Source organism: Chinchilla lanigera, unplaced genomic scaffold, assembly GCF_000276665.1.
Source record: "Chinchilla lanigera isolate Chin_1 unplaced genomic scaffold, ChiLan1.0 scaffold00001, whole genome shotgun sequence".
NCBI classification, from domain to species: Eukaryota; Metazoa; Chordata; class Mammalia; order Rodentia; family Chinchillidae; genus Chinchilla; species Chinchilla lanigera.
The window spans coordinates 62,303,928-62,326,603 of NW_004955402.1; the positions used below are offsets into that span (position 1 = coordinate 62,303,928).

The window sequence follows — 22,676 nt, forward strand, 5'->3', positions numbered from 1 at the left end:
CTGTTTTCATGAGAAGCCACTTTGAAGGTATCAATATGTAATACAACAACCATTGTTAATTCCCTACCACTTTGTTGGTAACTCTGTATTGTCTGTACTGTGCTTGTGATATGTTGTAAAATGTTGTATGTCTGTTAATGTTTCCCTCCTTTTATCTTTAAAATTAAAAAAAAAAAAAAGCAGTGCGGCAGTGATCTGCCTAGATAGCAGTATCTGTTAACCTGATACTGATCTTCTAGAGCAGCGGTGGCGAACCAATGACACATATGCCACAGCAGGCATGCAGAGCCCTCTGTTTTGGCATGTGAGACAAGCCACCGCAACCAAGGTTTGACAACTTATCAGCAAAAATCACTTTAATTGTGCAAAAACTTGCCAAATGAAAACTTTCACCTTTCAATAAAACCTGCTTGTATTATTGAAAGCTCTATTACTGTGTTTTTCTTTTTTCTTTTTGAATTAGGATCTCATTATGTAGTCCACGCTAGCCTTGAGCTCATGACAATCCTCTTGCCTCTGCCTTCCAACTGCTGGGACTACAAATGTGTGGTACCATGCCCAGCCTGTTACTGTTTTACTTTTTAGACAAAAGGTGTTAATATATGAGTTGTTTTTTCTAAACTAAAACCTCAGTATTCAGCTTTAATTGCATTGTTGACATTTTGTGCTAAATAAGTGGGTTTTGGGCTGCAGTTTGGGCACTTGGTCTCTCAAAGGTTTGCCATTACTGTTTGAGAGTATTCTATATATATATGATCAAGTCATGTTTTAAAAGTTGATTTATCTCCTCTTATACCTACTTATCTGTGTTTTGTTGGTATGTAAGTGCTGTGTTTTTATCCACAGATAATACTTGTGTCTAGTGGATGTCTTCCATGGTTGTACTTTTTAATCCATTATGATAATTACTCATTTCTATTTCTTATGAGTAGAATGATTTTCATTTTCTTTGTGCTTTCAAAATGGCTTAATTTTGGATGTTCATTTGTAGAGAACAGAGTGAGTGTCATAAAAGTGTATTTCAGTTATGCATTAAAGCTATCATAGAATTTGAAATTTAGCACTCACATATTTGAATATTTATACTGTTGGTGTTTTTGAGTTACTAAAGCTTCACAGAGGATATATTTGCCATGTGATTAAGGAGCTCTGAAAGGGAGAGCTTTTTTAAAAGGGACAAGTAGGTGAATCAGAGTAGGCAAGCAGTGAATCAGAGTAGGCAAGTGTCATCATCTGGTTGCAGGCTGAAATGTGGTGTGTGGATAGAGTATTGGCAGTGGAAATGTAGGTAACAGGTTAAATCCTGAAAGTTAACATGGGGTCAGTTGTAAAATCTTGTATGTTATGATACAAATCTGAATTATGTTCTAATTAGCAAATAGAGGTTTTTGAGTGGAGATTAACCTAATTATTAGAATTCCTCCCCCTCCTCCCCAGTTCATCCCCCCCCCCAGTTCAATTCAGGTTGATTAGGGAAATTATAAAAATAGAGACCATGTAGTATTACCTTTTTTTGAATAGGTAAAAAATAATGATTAGTAATGAGACTGGGAGGCAAGGTCTATATTTAGGAAGCTTTACAATGAGAAAAAAATGGTTCCGTCAGTTACCCTTTGATTTTGCTTCATAAGAGCTCATAAAGCTTGGTTCATGAGAAGGAGATGAAAGTTTTCCTTGTAGATGGACACCTTTTGAAGTACAGTGACAAGAAACGTTTATTGCTGGGAAGATTTAATTGGACTAGTTCAGAGAGGACAGTACTGTTGTTAATTTATTTGGTAATATTCACTACTATCATTGAAAAGTTGAAGACCAAAAATGTTTGACTTCTTGGGTGTTACCTGATAGCAAATGGAATAGGATATTTTCAAAGAAAAAAAGTCATTAATTTTAATACTAGTATTTACATTGATATATATTTGTAATTTTGAACCTCCTTTATACTAAATGCACTTTGAAATTATTAAATTCTGAGTGTTCATTTCCTAAACAGTATATGTTATTGAGCTGTGTGGGTTTATGAGGGCAGGAAGCAGTTGTATGTTTTATATGTGCTGTGAATTATAAAATTGGGGAGGTTTCTACTGTTTCCAATCTGTCTCACTTCTGACATTAATATTTTGCTAGGTTCAGGTGTCAGCTTAAAGTGCTGGTCAGAAATCAAATTATTAGTATAGGCATGGGGTATTAAAATAAAGCAGAACAAGGTCATTGTTGCTGGGCTTTCATTAGCAGGCAGGTTATGGGGTACAGGTGGCGCCTTCTCCATCACCACTGTCCAGTACTCTTAATGGTTCCCTGAGAGAGGTCTAAAACATGTCACTGAATTCACATGTTGACAGAGGCACTAAAGAAAGTGCAAGTTGTGCCATAAATGTAAGGTTCAAACTATTCAAGTCAGGGTCTATTTTAAAAATTTGACAAAGTCTTTAAAATTTAGGAATGTGTATTTTAATTAAATATGTTTGTGGGCTAGTGGCCATGCAGTTTTGTTACTTTACTATGCTCCCTCTTCTTTTTCCTCTTCTGTTCTTCCTCTTCCTCTTCTTTTTTTCTTCTTTTTCTTCTTCCTTTTTCTCCTCTTATCTGTCCTCTTCTTACCCTTCCTCTTCCTTTTCCCTTTCCCCTTCCCCTTTGTTTTCTCCTTTTCCTTTCCTTTCTCCTTGTCCTCCTCCTTCGAGTCTTGCTATGTAGCCCAGGCTGGGCTTGAACTCATGGGCTCAAGTAATCATCCTACATCTGCCTGCTGAGTGATGATGGTACTACAAGTGCATACTGTTGTACCTGGCTTAGCCTTCTAATTGGGGAATATGGAAAAATATAACAGCAAAATTATTATGTTTACAAAAGGAAGCAGGTCTTTAGAAGCAATATGGCACTAATGAAATTTAGTTGCTTTAAGAGGTACAATATTTAGGAAATGAGGTTTTATAGTGAGTTTGAGCCTGAAAGTGAATATAATGACTGGTGATATTAGTTGTTGGTAAAGTAATATGAGCTTATGTCTGTTAGCTGTCAGAATCAACTAAATGTAAAACAAATGAACTTACTGTTTTAGAACAGTATTTACAAAAATACAAAAATAGTCCCACAAGGTTGTTGGCTATCCTAAAAGAGAATAAGATAGAGGGAGGGTTGACCAAAACAAGAGGAAAGGATGAATTTGCCTAAGTTTTGAGCCTCAAGCTTGACATTTCAGGTTATATAACATTTATCTATTCTATAACATATTATATAGATATTTAAGTGTGTTATATATTATAATTTATACAGGACTATTCTAAATTATAAAGATTATACTCAATATATTATGTAGAATAACCACTTAATAATAAAACTTTAAGTACTGATTTTCAGGTTTGTCCTGTATTGGTGGAGCTACTACTGGAGAACTATTTATATATAATGTGCTTTCATTTTTCTGTTTTGTGACAGTTAATGCCATTCACAATATTCAAGGAATTTTATATCTCTGTTACTCATTTCCATTCACCAAATGATTTTATTTAGTAGTGTTTCTGATCACTGGAAACTTGCTTGAGAACTGAAACATTGATAAAATATGGGATGGTTCTTCCAAATGTAGTCTCTTTCCCAGTTACAACAAAGAAACTTTTTTTTTAAATCGGAGGAGCATTGTGTTTAGCTTACTAAAGAAGTCATTAATGACTTTGTCTATCCCAAATTTATTTGAAAGTGTGAATATAGGCAAATTTCTGATGTATATAGGCAAATTTATATTTTCTTTTTTGTCTTAGAGTTATTTTTAAAGTAATTATTCATCAATTAAAAGTTGATGTCTGGTATGCTATTGTTACCTTGAGTTGATTATACTTCTTCTTTTTTTTAAGGTAAAGTGCAAGTTAAGAGTTCAGACATACAAGTTGGAGACCTCATCATAGTGGAAAAGGTTGATGCATTTTTAATGTATTTTAGACCGATATATACCATGTGTGAACTGTAATTCTAATTGCAAGTAACTTATGAAAAGGAAATTGAGACAGGTATTTTACATCTTAATATCTGTGTGTAAGATTTAATGTTTTTGAACAAAATCCACATGTTTATATGTTGTCTCATTTGCTAAAGTATATTTCACCTGTGGGTAGTATCATATTTTGTGTAAAGTAAAACATATTAACTGTTTAATGTTGCATTATAAGAATTATTTCATTTGCCCACAGAATTGTTTTAGAGCCTCTTACTAATATTCTACCTCAGTTTTCAAATCTTCTGTACCTGTGTTATAGTTTTTATCGTTTAAAAATTCAAAAAGGGAACAGGCTAATAGAAGTAAAATCACAGCAAAAGAAAGCATTTAGGTAATTTTGAGAAAAAGCCATGAAAAAAGAGAAATAGAAGATTAGGAATGGAAATCGTCAGGGCTGCTTATGGTCTGGAGAGTGATTGAATGGGCATCTGTGTTTCGAGGTTTAACTCTGAAGTGCTGTCAATGCTGCAACCCAGGATGTGTGAGTGTTGTGCACAGTACAAGTGTTGTTTGTCCTTGGAATGTTAGTGCTGTGTATGTTATTTCCTGTAGAAATGCCTATGCTTGGCATCTGTATTCTTGTTTAATGTCAGTGTTGACTTTTTTTTTCTGTATTTAGGATTGAACCCAGACCCTTTGCATTGAGATACTTACCCAGCCCTTTAAGAAAAAAATTGTTTTAAAAAAGTTTTGAGACAGAATCTTACCAAAGTTGCCACGGCTTGGCCTGAGCTTGTGATCTTCCTGCCCCAGTTTTTCAGAGGGCTGAGATTACATTCAGGTACCACCATACCCAGCTTTGACTTAGCTTTTTAAAGCTCTGAAAATAATTTTTGATAAGTTTATAGGACAGGTTCCTGTCAGATCTCCCACAGAGTAGTCTGAGTCCTGTCACCTGGTAACAGGATCTGGGGCAGATCTACCCCCTGAAGTAGTCTTCTAGCTGAAGTAGTCTTCTTGTTACATGTATCTTCAGACCATAATATTAAGTGAAGTAAAGCAGAAAACATGGTTTCTCTTGCATGAGAAACCCAAAATATAAATAAAAAGCAAAATAAAAAATAGATAAAAGGAAAGAGCTAGAACTTGTGCAGAAAGGAAGGAGACCTAGAGATGGAGAGAGGTGAAGAGGATAAAGAATTAAAATAAGGTATGTATACATGTCAGCTCCTCACGAGGAATATAATCATTATGTACTAAGATAATGTACTAATAGAAATAAAAACTGGAAAAAAATCTACACAAAGAATATGGTCTGATTTTATAAAATGGGATAAAACTAAACAATATTTTGCAATTCATTTGCATAGTGTTCAGTTGAATGGATACTGTTAGTTACTAGCTTTTCATTCACTTGATTTTTTAGTAAGATTCTGTTTTTTCCACTATTTCAAGATGCTGAATGAATATCTTACATATATCTGTGTACATTTCTATAATTCTGATGAAGTTGATTCAGCCTATTAGTGATATAAATTTTGATAGTTTATTCTGCTTCTGTCATAGGCTGTATGTTTGCTGTATTGGTGGTTATATTACTTTAAATACTTTTAAGTATAAAATGCTGATATTTTATTTTTTGATGCTGGAGATTGAGCTGAGGGCCTTGAGCATGCTAAGCACACACTTTACAACTGAACCTTTGTTATATTTTAAATATGGTATTGCTGCTTGGGATGTTTCCATGCATTCCCTGCCTGTGGGTCGACCAAATGGGGAGCTGAGTGCCACTGTGACTGCAAGTGAGTATGAGCAAATAGAAATTGAAGGAGGAGAAATAATTCATAATAAACAAAAGAAAAACAACTGGTATTATTAAGAAGGGGAGGAAGCAACCTCAGGTCAGGAAAAAACATAGGTGAAAGGGTTAGTGGCATTGCAAAGTATGGCTCATCTAGGGAATTTTTATGCTGTTATGCTTTAAGAGTAGAGTTGATATTTTTAAGGACAGATTGTATTAATAAAATGTTTTTCATGTCACACTGGCAATATCGTAAAATGTCATGTCCTATGTTAATTTTTTATTCTCTTCCCGATTTGGTAATCCATGTAGACATTTTAATAAGACAGTGATGTGAAGTCCCTTTATCATTTGTTAATTTTTACTACCGATTTAATTTTTTTTTAGGTCTATAGATACCATGTTGCTTTGAAAATGATGTTGAGCAACAGAAATTTTCTTGAATCTAATTCCTTTACTCTTACATGTTGAATTTTTACACATAGAATAGTTTTCAGGATATGTGTTGTGGAAAACCATGAGTTTCAACTTTTCTGAATTAGGCCCAATGTTAAGGCCTTTTATTTTTTTTATTTTATTTTTATTTATTTATTTTTTTTTTGGTTTTTCTCCGGTACCGGGAACCGAACTCACGACCTTGCACTTGCCAGGCAGGCGCTTTGCCGCTGAGCTAAATCCCCAGCCCCAGGCCTTTTATTTTTTAAAGAAGTCATTTGCAAGAATTCATTGTGTTTTTTTGTTTGTTTGTTTTTTTCAAAAAAGCAACCTTTTGTTAAAAAATGGGCATTATGTGATAAAAACCATATAAGCTGTGGTATCAAAATCTTAACATGCAAAATCTTAACATGCAGAATATTATGTGCTCTGAATTATTCTGGAGTTTAATATAAATGAGATAAGGGCTGTTAAACTATTTAAATAAAAATAGCAGCACAGTTTGTAATAGCTAAATCTTGGATACAACCCAAGTGCCCACTAACTGAGGAAGGAATAAAAAGATTTGGTCTTTTTATACAATGGGGTACTACTCAATCATAAAGAAGAATAAACTTGAAACTTTTATAGGTAAATGGATGCAACTTGAGAACCATACTCAAAATGGCAGTAAATGAGACTCACATGTGTAGACACCATGTTAGCTTCCTGGAATGAGAAATTGAAAGAGTAAATGAGGTCTAGAATGGACAACAGAAAATGTGAAATGGGAAGTAATTATTTAAAAGGAAAAAGGAATGAGGAGGTAGGAAAGGGGAAAGGAAGGAAGGGAAAAAAAGAAAAATACAGGGAAGCTATACTATTACTGTCTCTCGGTTCATTCAAAAGGAAGGTGTGTGCAAATATCAAGTGGAAAATTTTTTATTCCCATATCTTGTACTCTGAGTAACTACTTTGAAGATGACAATATGCGATGTATTAACTATTGTTTTTTCCTATTATTTTGTTATGAAATTGTTTTATCTTTTTTTAATATTTTAAAAAATTTAAATATTAAAAAAATCTATTCAGAGTAAAGGTTATATTATATCTTTATGCATTTAAGGAAAAGAAATGCCAAAGATTGTTTCTGAGCTTCACAGGGAGACTTTAGAATAGTGATAGTGAACCTTTTAGAGCTTTCCATGAGACAGACAACCTGCTCCAGCATGTGTGCCATAAGTTCGTCTACCACTCCCTTAGATGTATCTAAAACATGTGTCAGACATGTCAACTGAAATATTGCTATTTGAACACACATGAAGTAAGGCACCTATGTAGAACCAGAGGCTTTCAAAAAGTGAGGTGACATGCACAGTTCATAGCCCAGTCTCTGTAACTCAAGGATTTGGGTAAAGTCTTGGGACAGAATCAGAACAGACTTAGGCAGACCCTGCTATGAATCACCTCTTTACCCCTTGATCAGAATAGTTTCTGGAAGAGGAAAATAGTGTTTTTCTTGTAGCTGGGGAGGAAAATCATTTACTTTATCTTATTTTTCTGAAGTAATGCAATTTAATAATACTAAAATGTATATCATAATGCCTAGAACATTGTGAAAAGTATGTAAACAGATGTACTGTGTGATGCTATAAACTAAGGTGGAATCCTGAAAAGGACTCTGGTGACACATATGGAAGAAACAAGAGACAGAGGAAACCACTGAAAAGAAGTAATAAATGAGGTTTGCCCTCTAACTTAATAATTACTTTTATCATAAATTGTCTAAGTACTTTAATCCAGAGACAAGCTACCTGAATAAAAAAATGCAACCCAGCCCTGTGCCCTTGACAAGAAAGTCACTTCAGATTGACTGACTTAGGTCACTTGAAGTACTGTATAGAATGAAGTAAATAAAAAATATATCACCATAAAAAAGTTACTTCAAGAAAATTTGGGTGGGGGTGCTAGTGTACGAACAAATACCCTTCAGAATGATGAAAACAAAGACAAACAGGTTACATTCATAACATAAAAGATGGAAGAAGGAAATATCCCAATCTAAACATTTTCATTAGAAAAGTCCTTGAAACCTTTATAGAGGATTTAGTGTCCATCTTATACAACAGTTTGCAGAAAATGGTTAATGGTAGAATAGTTGTGTTGTCTTGCTTAAAGGACTTCACAAAGATGTGAAAGCAATTAAATGGAGAAAAGTAACCTTTCTAACAAATGGTTCTAGAGCCGCCACAGGTTCACAAAGAAAAGCATGGATGGACTTCATATAAAATGTATAACTGTAGAACTTGTGAGAAAAAGCATAGGATAAAATATTCAAAATCTAGGAATAGGAAAATAGTTCTTAAATGATATACCAATAAAAAGTGGATAAAAGAAAAAAATTGATGAATTGAATCTCATCGAAATTAAAACTGCTTTTTGAAAAACCATGTGACTGTGGTTAAAAAAAAACAAGCTACAAGTCAGGAGAAAGCATTCGTAAGTCATGTATTTGATATTTTTAATCTGGTATATATAAAACCTCTCAAAACCATAAAAAAATTTCAGATTAGAATATGGGCAAAAGAGTCAAAGAAACTTTTTGCTTAAGAGTTATTAGATAGAAAATAAGCACATGAAAAGAAACTCAACATCAGTAGGGATCAGGGGCTGGGGATTTAGCTCAGCGGCATAGCGCTTGCCTGGCAAGCGTGAGGTTGTGAGTTCTATTCCCAGTACTGGAGAAAAACCAAAAAAAAAAAAAAAAAAAAAATCAGTAGGGATCAAGAATTTAAAAGTTAAAATAAGTATCACTGTACATACCTCAGAATAGCTAAAATTATAAAAAATAGTGATAGCAAATATTGGCAACAGTCAGAAAAAAGATCACTTACATGTTTCTTATGGGAATGTCAAGTGGTATAGTTATTCTGGAAAATCATTTGATGTTTCTTAAAAGAAACTAAATATGCAACTGTCATTTGACCTAGAATTTAACTCCTGGGCCTTTTAACACAGAGAAATGTTATTTATGTTGATTGAAAATACAGGAATGTTGACATCTGTATTACTTGTAATAACTGAAGATCAGAAACATCCTGTATATCCTAAATAAATAAGAGACACTATTGTACATCCATACTGTTGTACATCCACACCATGTAGCATGTCAGGAAGACGTTGCTCTCAGGCTGTTTTCAGTCTGGAAGGGAAGAAAAGTAAACAAAAAGCATCCAAAAATTAATTTATCTAGTTTATTTATGTGGATGATTCATACAGAATAAAACAGAAAAGGGAACAGAGAGTAATGGCCTGAAGGTCAAATTAGGAAAAGAATTCCATATGTAATGCCATTAAAAGGAATAAAGTACTTAAGAATAGATTTAACAAAGAAACAAGTATTAGATTTTAAAAACTATAAAACATTTTGAAACAGTAAAGAAGACTTAAATAAATGAAAAGACACCCCATATTGATACATAAAAGTATTAATATTATTTAAATATCAGTACTTCCTAGATTTATCTGTACATTAATTTAGTGCTTTCTTTGCAGATACTGACACGCTGATAATTGTAGATGTCATAATGGAAATACAAAGACCCAGAATAGCTAAAACAAGCTGGGAATATAGCTCAGTGGCATACCGCCTGCCTGGCAGGCGCAAGGTCCTAAGTTCGATTCCTGGTACTGAAGAAAAGAAAAAAAGAATAGCTAAAACAGTTTTGAAAACTGATAAACAAATTTTTTATATTCACCCTTTGTCATTTCAAAATGAAAGTTATAGTAATTAAGATAGTATGGAGCTAGTAGTAAATTTGAAATTGAGAGTGTGGAAATAAAGTCTGAAATTTATGGTTAATTGATTCTGGATAAGAGTCCTTCAAAAATTCAGGGGAGTGCATGTGCATGGACAAGTGCCTTTTGTCCAGTGCACTGTTAATGGAAATTGCATCACTTGTACTTTTTGCCTAGTGTGCATAATACTTTTTTCTTATTTGATCAGTCTTTTCTCACACATGCATAGATGGCAGTTGCCTGTATACTTAGGAATGGGGTAGATTTGGCTTATGAGTCTATTCCACAGTACTAACTAATACACAATTGTACAGAGTGGTGTGTCCAGTTATAATTTAATCAGCAGTATCTCAGCATGTTTGCCAACACTTGGCATTTTCAGCCTAATTTAGAATTTCTGATATGTACGTAGTTGTGGTTTTATTGTATATTTCTCTGAAAGCTAATAACTTGGGGACCTTTTTGTATGGCTTTGTATGTCTTTTATTGTGAAGAACCTGTGAAAATGTTCTCCTATTTTCTTCCTGAATGATTCCTTTCTTAACAGTTTGTAGGCCATCGTGTACTGTGGGTTAGAGACATTGTTATATATGTTACAAATACTTTTTCCTTCCTGCTGGGTGTGTTTAAACAGAAATTCTTGATTTTAATGAAACTCACTTTATTAATCTTTTCATTTTTTTGCCTTTTATAAAAATACAGGTGGTGATAGTCTTTTTTAAAGAAATCCTTCACTACAAAAATAGCTCAAAATACTCTTTTAATGTTTATTAGTGACAAGACGATGTAGTGGGGAAAGAAAAAGAAATTCTGTATTATTTTTTAGGATTTTATGATTTGAACTTTTACATTTAGAACTGTAATTTGAATAATTTTTGTATTGTGTTGCTGTAGAGAATTATATATCTTCACTATCACCTATGTATTTTAATGTTGATTTTTTTATTACTAAAACAAGTGTATTTAAAAAATGCTTTCTTACTATTATATATATATCTATGTATATATCTGTCTCTATATTTGTCTGTGTCATTTATTTTTATTCTTATTTTTACTTAGATCCTTGTGCTTTCTTTGGGGTTCATTGGCTGTTTTTCTTTGCTTTCAAATGGATATATAGCTCTTAAATGAATTCTTTTTAGCTTTTCCTTTTTTATTCTGTACACATTTCTTGTATATATTTTCCTCTTAATAGTTTCTGACACTGAGTGGTCTCATCTTCTTGTTGAGTTTTTATTTCTTTTAGTTAAAAAATATTTTTACGATTTCCATTGTGATTTTTTTCCTTCACCTGTGGATTGTACATAATCACTCTTTCTTAGTGTTAGAAATAGCTCTACCCAAAATCATGTCTGTTTTCAACCTTAATAAGTTATTTTTGTTTTTATTATTACTAAATCATTCTTTATCATATGTAGATAAATCTTTGCTTAGTTGTCAAAAGTAATTCCACAAATTATGTTATGTATTCATATTTTAGATACTGTTTCTTCAGGTTCACTTTTCCTTTAGTTTCTTTAATTGATAGAATTATTAGTAACAATGATTAAATGTATGAGTAGTGACTTATAAAAAGTTTTATATATATATTATAATCTGTAGTTCCTTATTCTGCTTCCTAATTATATTATTTTAGTTGTTCTTACTAGCCATTTCTACTGTGGAATGAGTTGTGTCAATATTTAACCTTGTGTGTATGTGTGTAGATAATTAATATTTTGTATTATTCTTTGCAGAATCAGAGAATTCCATCAGACATGGTGTTTCTCAGAACTTCAGAGAAAGCAGGTATCTTATTTTGCAATGCTGCTGATTTAGTATTATGGCAGTTTGATACTTATTTTTAAAGATAAAAGTAAAATTTATGTCTGAAGATTTCTGTTTGGATGATACTTTGAACTCACTAATTTCTAAATCACTTCTGGTTATTGCTATTTGAAAAGATAACTTGATTTTATAAAATGTTTGCTTAAAAAATAATATCAGAAGTTATCTGTCCAGTGAATATTTTCATTCAGATTTATATTGAGACCTTGTTAATGATGTCACTCAAAATTTGATTGCTATTTTCTATTTGCAGTTTTATTATCAATTGTGTAAAAAATTATCTACCTCTTATTTAGCCCTAGAGACTAACTGTTGCTTGAAATATAAAAAGAAGTAAGATCCATTTATATCCTTCAAAGAGTTCATGTTTTACATATTTGTGGAAACTCATACATTGACAGTTAGTATTACTCCTATTGTATGGGTACTATAACGGTGAGAAGAATTATTTTGGGCTGTAGGAAAGGAGACAGTTTTGCCTGGGTAAGTTGCTATGAGTTTCACTAGAAGAGTAATATTTAGATGATCTGAATTTTCAACAGTAAGAAGAAATTGGAAAGGGGTAATAGGATAGAACTTCATATGGCCAAACTTGAAATTTTCCAACTTGAGCAAAAGCCATGTTGGAAACAGGACATCTTATTTCTAATCTTTTTGGCCTATTCATAATGACATGATTCAGCTACTGCATCTGGGCACATTTTTATCATCTCTGAGCTAAGGGCAGTTACATAAAGAAATGTAGAGGTCCTTTCTGCCCTACACTTGCAGCTTGAACAAATGAACCACGTTTTTATAGGAAGCTTAGTATATTCTTACTTTAAAGCTTAACATACATATTATTTCTAGTGTGAATACCCTAGGATTGAGTTTGATTTCAGAATTCTTGATTTTTTCTCCCCTTCATAAACAGCATTTTTAAATTAGTGTATGTTTATGATACAGAATAATAATGTTCTATTTAGGGAATTATACATGCATATCACATATCTTGATCATTATTAATCCCCTTCCTCTCCCCCATCCTTTTCCTATCTCTTAAGAGTCTGCCATCTAGTTTCCTATCAGCTTTCCTTTATTTTATTCATTTATTTGTGTTTTAGATTTCTCATATAAGAGAAAACATGAGATACTTAAACTTTCTTTTCTTTGTCTTGTTTCACTTGGCATGATGGTCATGAGTTCCATCAGTTTTTCTGCAAATGACACAATTCTGTTCTTTATGGATGAATAATATTTCCCTGTATATATATATCTTCATTTGTTCATGGGCACCTAGGCTTTTTCCAGAATGTAGCTTTGTGAAGTGCATTGCTATAAACATGGGTATGCATGTATTACTGCAGTATGATGTCTTTAATTATTTTGAGACTATATCCAGGGGAGAGCTGGGTCAAATGGAATGATGGGTCAAGTGGAATTTCTAGTTTTAGTTTTTAGAGGACTCTCCATACTGATTGTATAGTGGTTGTACTAGTTTTTCATTCCCACCATCAGTGTAGGAGGGGTGCATCCCACTTCCCCATCCTTGCAGGAATTTATTATTTTTTTGTATCTTGCTAGCCGTACTGACACTGATAAGATAGAATCTCAGAATTGCATTGCCCTAATGGCTAAAGATATTGAACAGTTTTTCATACACTTATTGGCTATTGATACTTGTTCTTTGGAGAAGTGTCTTTTCAGTTTGTTGAACCCTTTTTGATCGAGTCATTTGTTTTGGAGAGGATTAATTTTTTTGAGTTCTGGATATTAGTCCTCTATCAGAAGAGTAGCTAACAATAATTTTTTTTGTTCAGTAGGTTGTCTTTTCATTCTCTTGTTTCCTTTGCTGTGCAGAAACTTTTTAATTTGATGTAATTTTATTTGTTGATTCTTGATACTATTTCTTGGGCTATTGGAGTTGTACTCAGAACGTCTTTGCCTCAGAACGAGGCTGCCATCAGTACAGGAATTATCCCTCATAATCAGGTGACTTATGTACTTGGTTATTGAATTTGTAATGTGTTACTTAATGTGAATGTGTGCCTATGGGTTCAAGTGTTTTCCCTGTGTTATCTTTCAGCAGTTTCATTTCTTGCTATATCTAAGTTTTTGGTCCCCTTTGATTTGATTTTTAAAGCAGGGTAACAGGTAGGGATTTATTTCCATTCTTCTGCAAATGGATATCCAGTTTACCACTGCCATTCATTAAAGAGGCTATCTTTTGTTCCAATGTATTTTTGGTCCTTTTGTAAAAATCAGATGGCTGTAGGTGCATGTTGTTATTTCTGTGCCCTCTGTTGTATTCCAGTGATCTACATGCATGTTTTTGTGCCAGTACTGTGTTGTTTTTGTTACTGAAGCTTTGCAGTATAACTTTTCTTATATTAGATTGGGGATTGCTTTGCTCTTATTTTTCTAGGTCCTTGAGATGCATCATTTGGTTATTTATTTGGAATCATTCTTTTTCTAATGTAGGCACTCACAGCTAAACTTAGCTCTTAGAATTGCTTTCATTGGGTCTCACAGATTCTCATGCATTGTATTTTCATTTTTTTTTTTTTTTTTTTAGTTTTTCTCCGGTACCGGGAACCGAACTCACGACCTTCCGCTTGCCAGGCAGGCGCTTTGCCGCTGAGCTAAATCCCCAGCCCCTGTATTTTAATTATTTTTGATTATGTGAATTTTTAAATTGCTGGTTTCTTCAGTGACCATTGTTCATTCAAGTATTTATTATTCAGTCTCCATGTATTTGTATAGCTTTTGTGGTTTCTTTTGCTTAGACAGCATATTTTCAGAATGAACATTTTTACATCATGAGAAAATATTTTCTCTTTTGGCCAGCTTTAGTTTTGGTGGTTTACCTTGTCAGTTGAGGCTGCCATCAGTAGTGGAATTATCCCTCCTAATCAGGTGACTTATGTACTTGGTTATTGATTTTGTAATGTGTTATTTAATGTGAATTTTTATTTTCCCAACTTTATTTTCCTTCCCTGTCCAGTTAGGTGATGCCGTGTGACTGACCTCTGGCCCAAGGAAGGGGGCTGAAAGTCTTGTTAACTTGATCTTGCCTCTCTTGTGCTCATCTGCTCTTCCTCGCTGCCAAGTAGGTAGCCTTGGAACTTATTATTAGAGGGTCAGAGCTTTTGTTATCTTGGTTTCTGGAATGACTCTGTGGAACAGGGTCCCTCTTGTCCCATGACCATATGGATTCTATGTGAGAGTTAAAGATATTCACATTTTCAAACATTGAAGTTGTATATTTACTCTTTAGAGTAACTAGTGTTCACTTAAACAGTATCTTATTCCAGTTGGTCTCCATATTGGAAAGAGTCTTACTAACTGTTTTAAAATTGTGTCATTTGCTTTTAGAATTTTGCGCTTGGCCATGTTGGAGTATAATACGCTTCTTTTCCAAGTGCTTCTGGTCTTAGAATGCAGAGGGACTGTCTATAGATTTTTAGAAGTTCAACAGTACGTGTCATTCATAATTTGATGTATTGAGTGTGGTTCATTGTTGCATAGTGCAGACTGCTAACTGCTGCGGGAAGTCCGTTAGGCCAGAGTCCCTCCCAGTCTTCTTAAGTACAGCCACATTCTCTTTCTGTGAGACACTGGAAGGATGCATATGATAGAGCACATATACCCAGGATTCAGCTGTTGGCAGTCCCAGATGTGTACTTCTACAAATACCTCATAAGCTCCCTTTATGTGTCACTGCATCTGATTGCTAGTGTTTTGTTAAGGATTTTTGCCTCTGTATTCATAGAAAATATATTAGGCCATAGGCTTTAAAATTTTTTTCCCCCCTTATTATATTTTTGTTTTGGTATCAAGGTAGTTCTTATCTTACTATCAGTTATGAAGCATTCCTTTCTCTTCTATTTTTTGAAGAATTATTACTTATTTAAATTTTAGGTAGAATTTACTCATTTGGATCTGCATTTTTAAAAAAGTTTGAAAATTATTCATTTTCTTTATTTGTTAGAGGACTTACCATATTGTCTGTTTCTTCCTGAGTTAGCTTTTGGTAGTTTGTGGGTTTTTTTTTTTTTTGGAATTTGTCCGCCTTATTTAGATTATCTTATTTTTTAGCATACTGTCGTTTTTGTTTATTTCCTTATAATCTTTTTTATTTCTGTACTGATGTATCTTCCTTTGTTCATGATTTTAATAATTTGATTCTATTTTTTAATCTGAATCACTCCAGGTAAAGACTTGTCAATTTTATTGATGGTCTCAAAGAACTAACTTTAGGTTTTAATAATTTTCTCAATTTTTTTCCTCTTCTTTTATTTATTAATTTCTGTTTTTATTATTCCTTCTCCCATTTGTTTTGGGTTCTGTTCTTATTTTTGTAGGTTTTTTTTTTTTTAAGATTTAAGGTTAGGTTTTTGATTTGAGATCTTTAAAATGCAGGTTCTTATAACTGCATATTTTTGTGTAAACACAGTTTTTGCTGTATCCCATAAGGTTTAGTATGTTATGCTTTCATTTTAAACTTCTCAAAATTTCCAGTTTTTGCTGTTGTTTTTGCTCTTTCCTTGGCCTATTGTTTGATCATGAAAATGCAATGTGATCAGCATTCACCAATAGAAAGACAGACTCCTAAAAATATTATAATGTGACCTGGATCTGACAGTGTCAGACTTGAGATTCTCCCCCAAAGTCAAAATGACCATAATCGGTATACATTTTGAATTGATTCAGGACATTGAGGCAGCGACCATGAGAGTACACCTAAAGAAGACTTTCACAAATGCTTTAGAAAGTGGCAAGAACAATGGGATAAGTGTATTGGAAACAAGGAGTGTTTTGAGGGGTTTAATGGAAATGTGTGTTAGTGCAGTAAATTTTTAAAAATTTAAACACCATATTTTAAAATCATACTTTGTATGTTTAATTTTCCCATATTTATGGATTCCCAAAACACCGTCTTGTTTCATTCCATTGTGGTTGGAGAACATACTTGCTGTTATCTCAGTCTGAGTCACCCAGATCTCTGTTACGTTCTAACGTGTGATCTGTCCTCAAAGGTATAATTTGTGTTCCGGAGGAGCATCTGTACCCTCCTTCTGTGGTGTGAGATGTTCTACAGATGCTTTTAGTTCTGGTCAGTCTGCAGCATTGGTCACATCTTCTTTTCCCTTTTTTATCTTTCATGTAGTTATTTATCTGTTTCTGAAAGTGAATTTGTGCAGCCATTTTTCCTGCATATCTATTTCTTCATTTCTATCAGTTTTTGCTTCATGTACTTAGGTTCTGTTGTTTGGCATTATATATAACTAAGTCCTCTTGATGGATTGGTTCTTCCATCATTATAAATTGTCTGTGGTCACTCTGACTCTTTGATTACAGCTTGCATTTTTCCTGTTGTCTTACGTTGAGCCTACTTATGTTTTTTAATCAAAGGTATGTTTCTGGTAGAAAGCATGAAGTTGCACCTTGATTTTTCTTCCATTCTTTTAATCTTTTTTTTAAAACTAGTTTTATTTGGAGAAATGTATTTACAGCAAAATGTATCCATTTAAAATACACTTAGGAGGGGTTTTTGCAAATTTGCACTCTATAACTGTTGTTGCCCCTTCCCTCTGCTCTGTTTGCCCTACTTGCCTGGCCTTCTATTTTCTTCTCCTACACCTACTTGCACAACTCTGCTGAGGAGCTACACAGATGCTTTGTATGACCAGTACTTTGTATGTACTGTCCAGACCCTGTTTTTGTGTGCCTATCTCTCCCAGGAGCATGTTTTTCAGAGTTGTTTCTGTCTTCACCACCTACCTGTTCACTCTCTGCTAGTGGCCCAACCCTGAACTTCACTAAGAACACTGAAACCTTCGGCCTGGCAGATCCTTCCGTGTCTTCCCTCTTGTCAAAGCCTAGTCTCTCCACTTACCTGAGAGCCTTTCTCACTAAGAGGGGTCCCAGTTACCCTATGTTGCTATCTTGACATTCCCTATCTTCATTGTTGTCTTGCTGTAGGCATTACATATGTCTCTACCCCATATCAACCTCTCTAGGACCCCCTACCTTGATTTGTAGCCACCATCCCATCTCTATTGAACAGGAACATTGTCCTCACCTCTGCCCCTACACTATTTCTCAATGTTCTGTCCCAGCTACATCTAAGTGTGTGCCCTGCCTGGTCGTCTAGGAAACTAGATATTTTTCCTTGGGCTTCAATTATCCTCTGATGCTGGTTACACTTCAGGCTTGGTTGGAGGTGGGTGGCACATTCAGAGGCCTTAATGAAATAGAGTTCAGTCAGTCTCTACTGTTTGAGTCTTTAATCTGTTTCTGTTCAGTGTAATTACTGATTAGGTAGGATTTATATCTGCTATTTTGCTGTTTGTTCTTTATGTTTCTTAAGATACTTTTTGCGTGTCTGTACTGCTTCATTACTGCCTTTTTACGTAAATGTTTTTTACTCTACTAATTTTCCTGTCATTTTAATGTATATTTTAAAAATTACTTCATTAGTAGTTGCCTCAGGGATCATAATTAAGACAGCTTATGCTTAGGTAGATTTGCTCTTTTTTTTTTTTTTTGTCCGGCACCGGGAATCAAACTCACGACCTTGCTCTTGCCAGGCAGGCGCTGTGCCGCTGAGCTAAATCCCCAGCCCCTCTTTTTCTTGAGTAAATGCTGTTATTTGTTATAAGTCTGGTGTTCCAGGATTGAAAAAGTTGCTTTTGACAAGTTTTGCTTGTATTCTCATTAGTTACAGAGAAGTGGATTTTCAGAGGTTTTTACACTGCCATCCCTGATGTCATCACCTGTTAGCACTTTCAGTACTATTTTTCATTAAGAGTTCATTGTCCTGTTTTCTAAATGTGTCAAGAGTAATGAACAACAAAGTGCTTGTGTTTGGGAGATAATTTCATATTAATTATCCTTTTAATGATTGTGGTAGAAAATATATGTAGGATTAGTAATATTACTATAAATTTTGAAATTGTTTTCAATGATTAATTTAAAAGGAAAAATATATAGCTTGTATAAGGAGTGAACTATGAACAGTATCAAGCACTTTAAAACTGGAAGGTGGTTTGAAATGTCTATTTTTCAGAGGAGGGATATGAGAGTGGGAAAACAAAAATGGCTTGCCCAAAATGATGTGACTCCTAGAAGTTTTGCAAATTCTTCAGTCTCCTCATGTTGTTTTCTGCAGACAGCAGAAAATGAATGGAATATTAAAGTGTTAAGCAAGTGAGAAAATCTATTGTTAGCCTCAGACAGATTATGTATCCATGTTGATGGAGTTCTAAAAGTGCTGTTTTTGTACTCTTGCCTTACATTTTATGTGGTATGATGAATTATTCTCTGTGATGTATTGATCTTCAGTAGCATGAGTATTGGATCATGAATCCCTTTGATACTCTTAAGAATTAAACCTTTTTCCTCAGAAAAGCATTCAGTATACATTTATGCTAAATTTTCGATTATTTACATATTCATAAAAGAATACTAATGGGTCAGAGTTTAGGACTTTATTGTACTTTGTTTTAATCTGTGGTTCTGTTCTTCAGTTTTATTAATTTTTCCTGTCAAAGTTGTTAAAATACAGATTACTAGTTACTCATCTGCAGATATTAAGAAATCACATGCTTTTTTATACTATTTTTCTTCTTTTTATTAAATGGATCTGATGTTTCCAACTTGTATAGCATTGGTCCCATAAATATTGCTTTCAATCAAGGATTTAGTTTCAGAAATGCTTTTTGGTGATTTTAAGTAAAGTTTTCTTATTGTCTAGTATTTAGAAAACCAGAGATGTTCTGAATTTGTTGTGTTATTTGCTGACACTCAGTAATTATTTTATTGCTTTGCAGTTTTAGTCAAAATAAACTTGTAATATATTGTTCATTATGATAAACGTCTTTAATGCTTTGAAGTATTTTAATGTAGTGAAGTCCTAAGTATAGCAGTATGTTCAGACTTACACAGCACCAGCTGGGTACTTGTCAGATAAGCTCAGTGATTTGGTCCATCGTAATATGTTGACTGTGTATTCATATAGAATATTCTGTCAAGCCCTGGGTGGATTGTTCAGAATGTAAATGAAACTGTTGATGTGTCTGTCTAGTGACTCATGGCTTAAATTTTAATTAATTAATTGCTTCGTCAGTTTCTTAATTCAAATAAAATATCTTTCAAGCATACAAATTTCTTTCAGTGGTATTAAAAAAATTAATGTCTTAGAACTGATTTTCATCAGTGTCTTATACATGTCAGTATATTTTTCACGTGTATCCTGAGTGACGACATTATACTTTAAGTGTTTGGGATAGAACATATTGCAGTATATCTGCTGTCACCTATTAGTGGACTGAGGGTAGTTAAATGGCATGGTCCTCATCCATGTTATCTCTAGTGCTATTTGTCTTGCCACCAACCTAAAAATTTCAGGCAGAGTCATTAAGTTACATAAATGATTTAAAAATTAAGTTTAGTGGACAGCGATCTGCAATTACAAATGGAAAGTCAGTATCTATTGTCCTTTTGTTGGGTATATACATACATTGATACATTGTGTCAACTTGGGGAGTCTAGAGGTTTGCTAAGTGTCTCAGCAGTTCTGCATCTTAGGGTGAAAAGGACATGCCCTTACCCTTCTGGGATGTCATTTATTGTGTCAGTGTGAGAAGTTTAAAAGGTTACCTGTGTGACTCAGCAGAGAGCCAGGGTGCTTACTTTGTATTCATCCTGAGCCTGTGCAAGAAGAGGGCATGGAGATGGTGTGAGTGCTACAAGCCCCTTGGGTGTAACCTGCTTACAGTGTAAGGGAGGGAAAGAGGCTTGCTCTTCTCTGCCACTTCTCCCTTTTGTTCTGGTTGTTTTTGCTATCTTCCATGCCACAAATTGTAGCCCTCTGCCCTGTGCCACTCTGCCTTGGAGCCAGCCAAATATAGACTAAAACCTCCACAGACTGTGAGCTAAATAAACCTTTTCTTCCTTAATTTTGCATGTCAGATATTTTGTCTCAACAACAACAAAAAGTAACCAAGACACATAGCCATTGTATCTGTGAGCTGTTGCAGGTGTTTGCTGATGGCCAGAGTGACTTGTTAGGCTTTGACTGACTTGACTTGTCATCTGTCTCATGGAGTCCTGTTAGTTACTTCATCACCACTTGATGTGGCTGTCCAGTGTGATGCATACCCTAGTTGATCTTAATTTGATGGTCATTAAACCTGTCCTTTTCTGTCAGCTCTTGTCAATTACACAGAATAAAATTAAGTATTCATAAGTCTGTAATAGGATATAAGAAGACTAATTCAATAATTTATATTTGCTGAGTTTTAACTGGCATCCCAATGTAGCTGTTTCTTTCTATTAAAAAAAAAAAAATTACTAGCTCTGATCCTTGTAAAACAAGGCAAGTTGGCTATACTTCAGATTTTGCTGTAGTCCCCCAGCCTCTCTTTCTAAATCATATTAGTTACTGTGAGGTTTAGTAATGTTAACTGTCCTCGGGGTAAAAGAACGTCATTTTGTCTCTAAGTTTTAAATTTAGCATATATTTATTTATTTATTTATTTTTTTTTTAAATTTTTTATTTTAAAGAATAAAAGAAGGATAACATAGTAATAGGGGGGACTTAGCAAATTACAGACAAAATGGTAGGAAATTATCAATGGTTATCGTTTTACGTATTATTATCTATAAAATAGTTTCTCAGGAAAACAAGTAGAAAAATAATAGTAAGTTAGAGACAAAAGAGGTAGGAGATTATCAAGAGTTGTTATAGCATATATTTATTTAACATGAGGTGTGTCCTTTATCTTTAAAGAAAGGCAGTTACCTTGTTTCCACTGTTTAATACATTTGCAGAGATCTAGATCTTGACTTCATTTTTAGAAACACAGAATGGGAGAAATTTAAGACATTCCAGAGTCTCATCTGTTGTTATTTAAATTTTGGAAATCTAGAGCATAGTGTTGAGAGATATAAACTAGACTCTAGCTCATCTAAGGTTTTATATTGGAATACATAAATATATGAGAAAAAATTTAATCTTGAAAAAGCATTTAACTTTAAAATAACATGAACTACACATTTTTTGTATACTGCTTTTTAGTAAAAACCAGTCAGATTATACAGAGTATTTTTTTCATAGTTCATTTGGCAAATAATACATAACCATTTATTTATATAATTAGGTATAGTTTTTAAAATGTGTGTAATCAGATTATAATCTCTTGAGTATATCATAAATTTCCAAAGCAGGAGTTCTCTTAATCTTACTGTGCCTTAGAAGAGTGGATTCACATTTCAGAGTCTCCAGGATTCCTTTTTAACACTGATAATGCCCATGTTAAGGTAGTTAAAAGGTTTAAAAATAAATTAGTGATTATATAGGTAAGGAAGATTTTAAGCACTGAATTTCTGGCACCTGTGAGTGCCAGAAAAAATATACTTGATATTTATGCTGATTAAGAGAATGAAAGAATGCTCACTAGCATGCAGAAGTTGTTTCTTCTCAGGAGTTGAAAGGAAAATGAAGTTATTATGGGTATGGGTTTGTATGACCTGTTGTAAGTTTAGATTGTTGTTTAAAAAGAGCATATTCACTTAGCTATGTGAAAATCCCTTCTTATCTACTTTTAACTGTATAATTAGCTACTAGTCAGTGAGTTCCTAGTGCATGTATTTATGGCATACTTTAATGGGCTTCCCTTTAACTACAACACAACTCCACTCTTAGCTCTATATTCCCCATTGTTCACATGAAAAAAACAGGCTTAAAAATGTAAAATAACTTAACAAGGAGCATAAATTAGCAACTGTTTATTTCTTCTGTGTGGCTTTTTCCCTTCTTGTGCCAGTTCTGAGATATCAGCCCCTGGCCTTGGGGTCCTCACCTTCACCGCAGGGTTTGGGACTCCATATTTGATGTAGTCTGTATTAATGCATGTTAGG

The 22,676-nt window shown here is 33.8% G+C and overlaps 1 protein-coding gene across 3 annotated transcripts in view; it reads left to right on the forward strand.

The window, feature by feature from the left end:
* Nucleotides 1–22,676, forward strand: part of Atp9b (ATPase, class II, type 9B) — a 305,437-nt gene that overhangs the window by 72,053 nt on the left and 210,708 nt on the right. For all 3 annotated transcript variants that reach the window (XM_005373105.2, XM_005373106.2, XM_005373107.2), the window contains exons 6-7: nt 3,852–3,910; nt 11,681–11,732. In XM_005373105.2, coding sequence (XP_005373162.1) covers nt 3,852–3,910; nt 11,681–11,732 — 111 coding nt within the window. The remainder of the gene's footprint in view (nt 1–3,851; nt 3,911–11,680; nt 11,733–22,676) is intronic.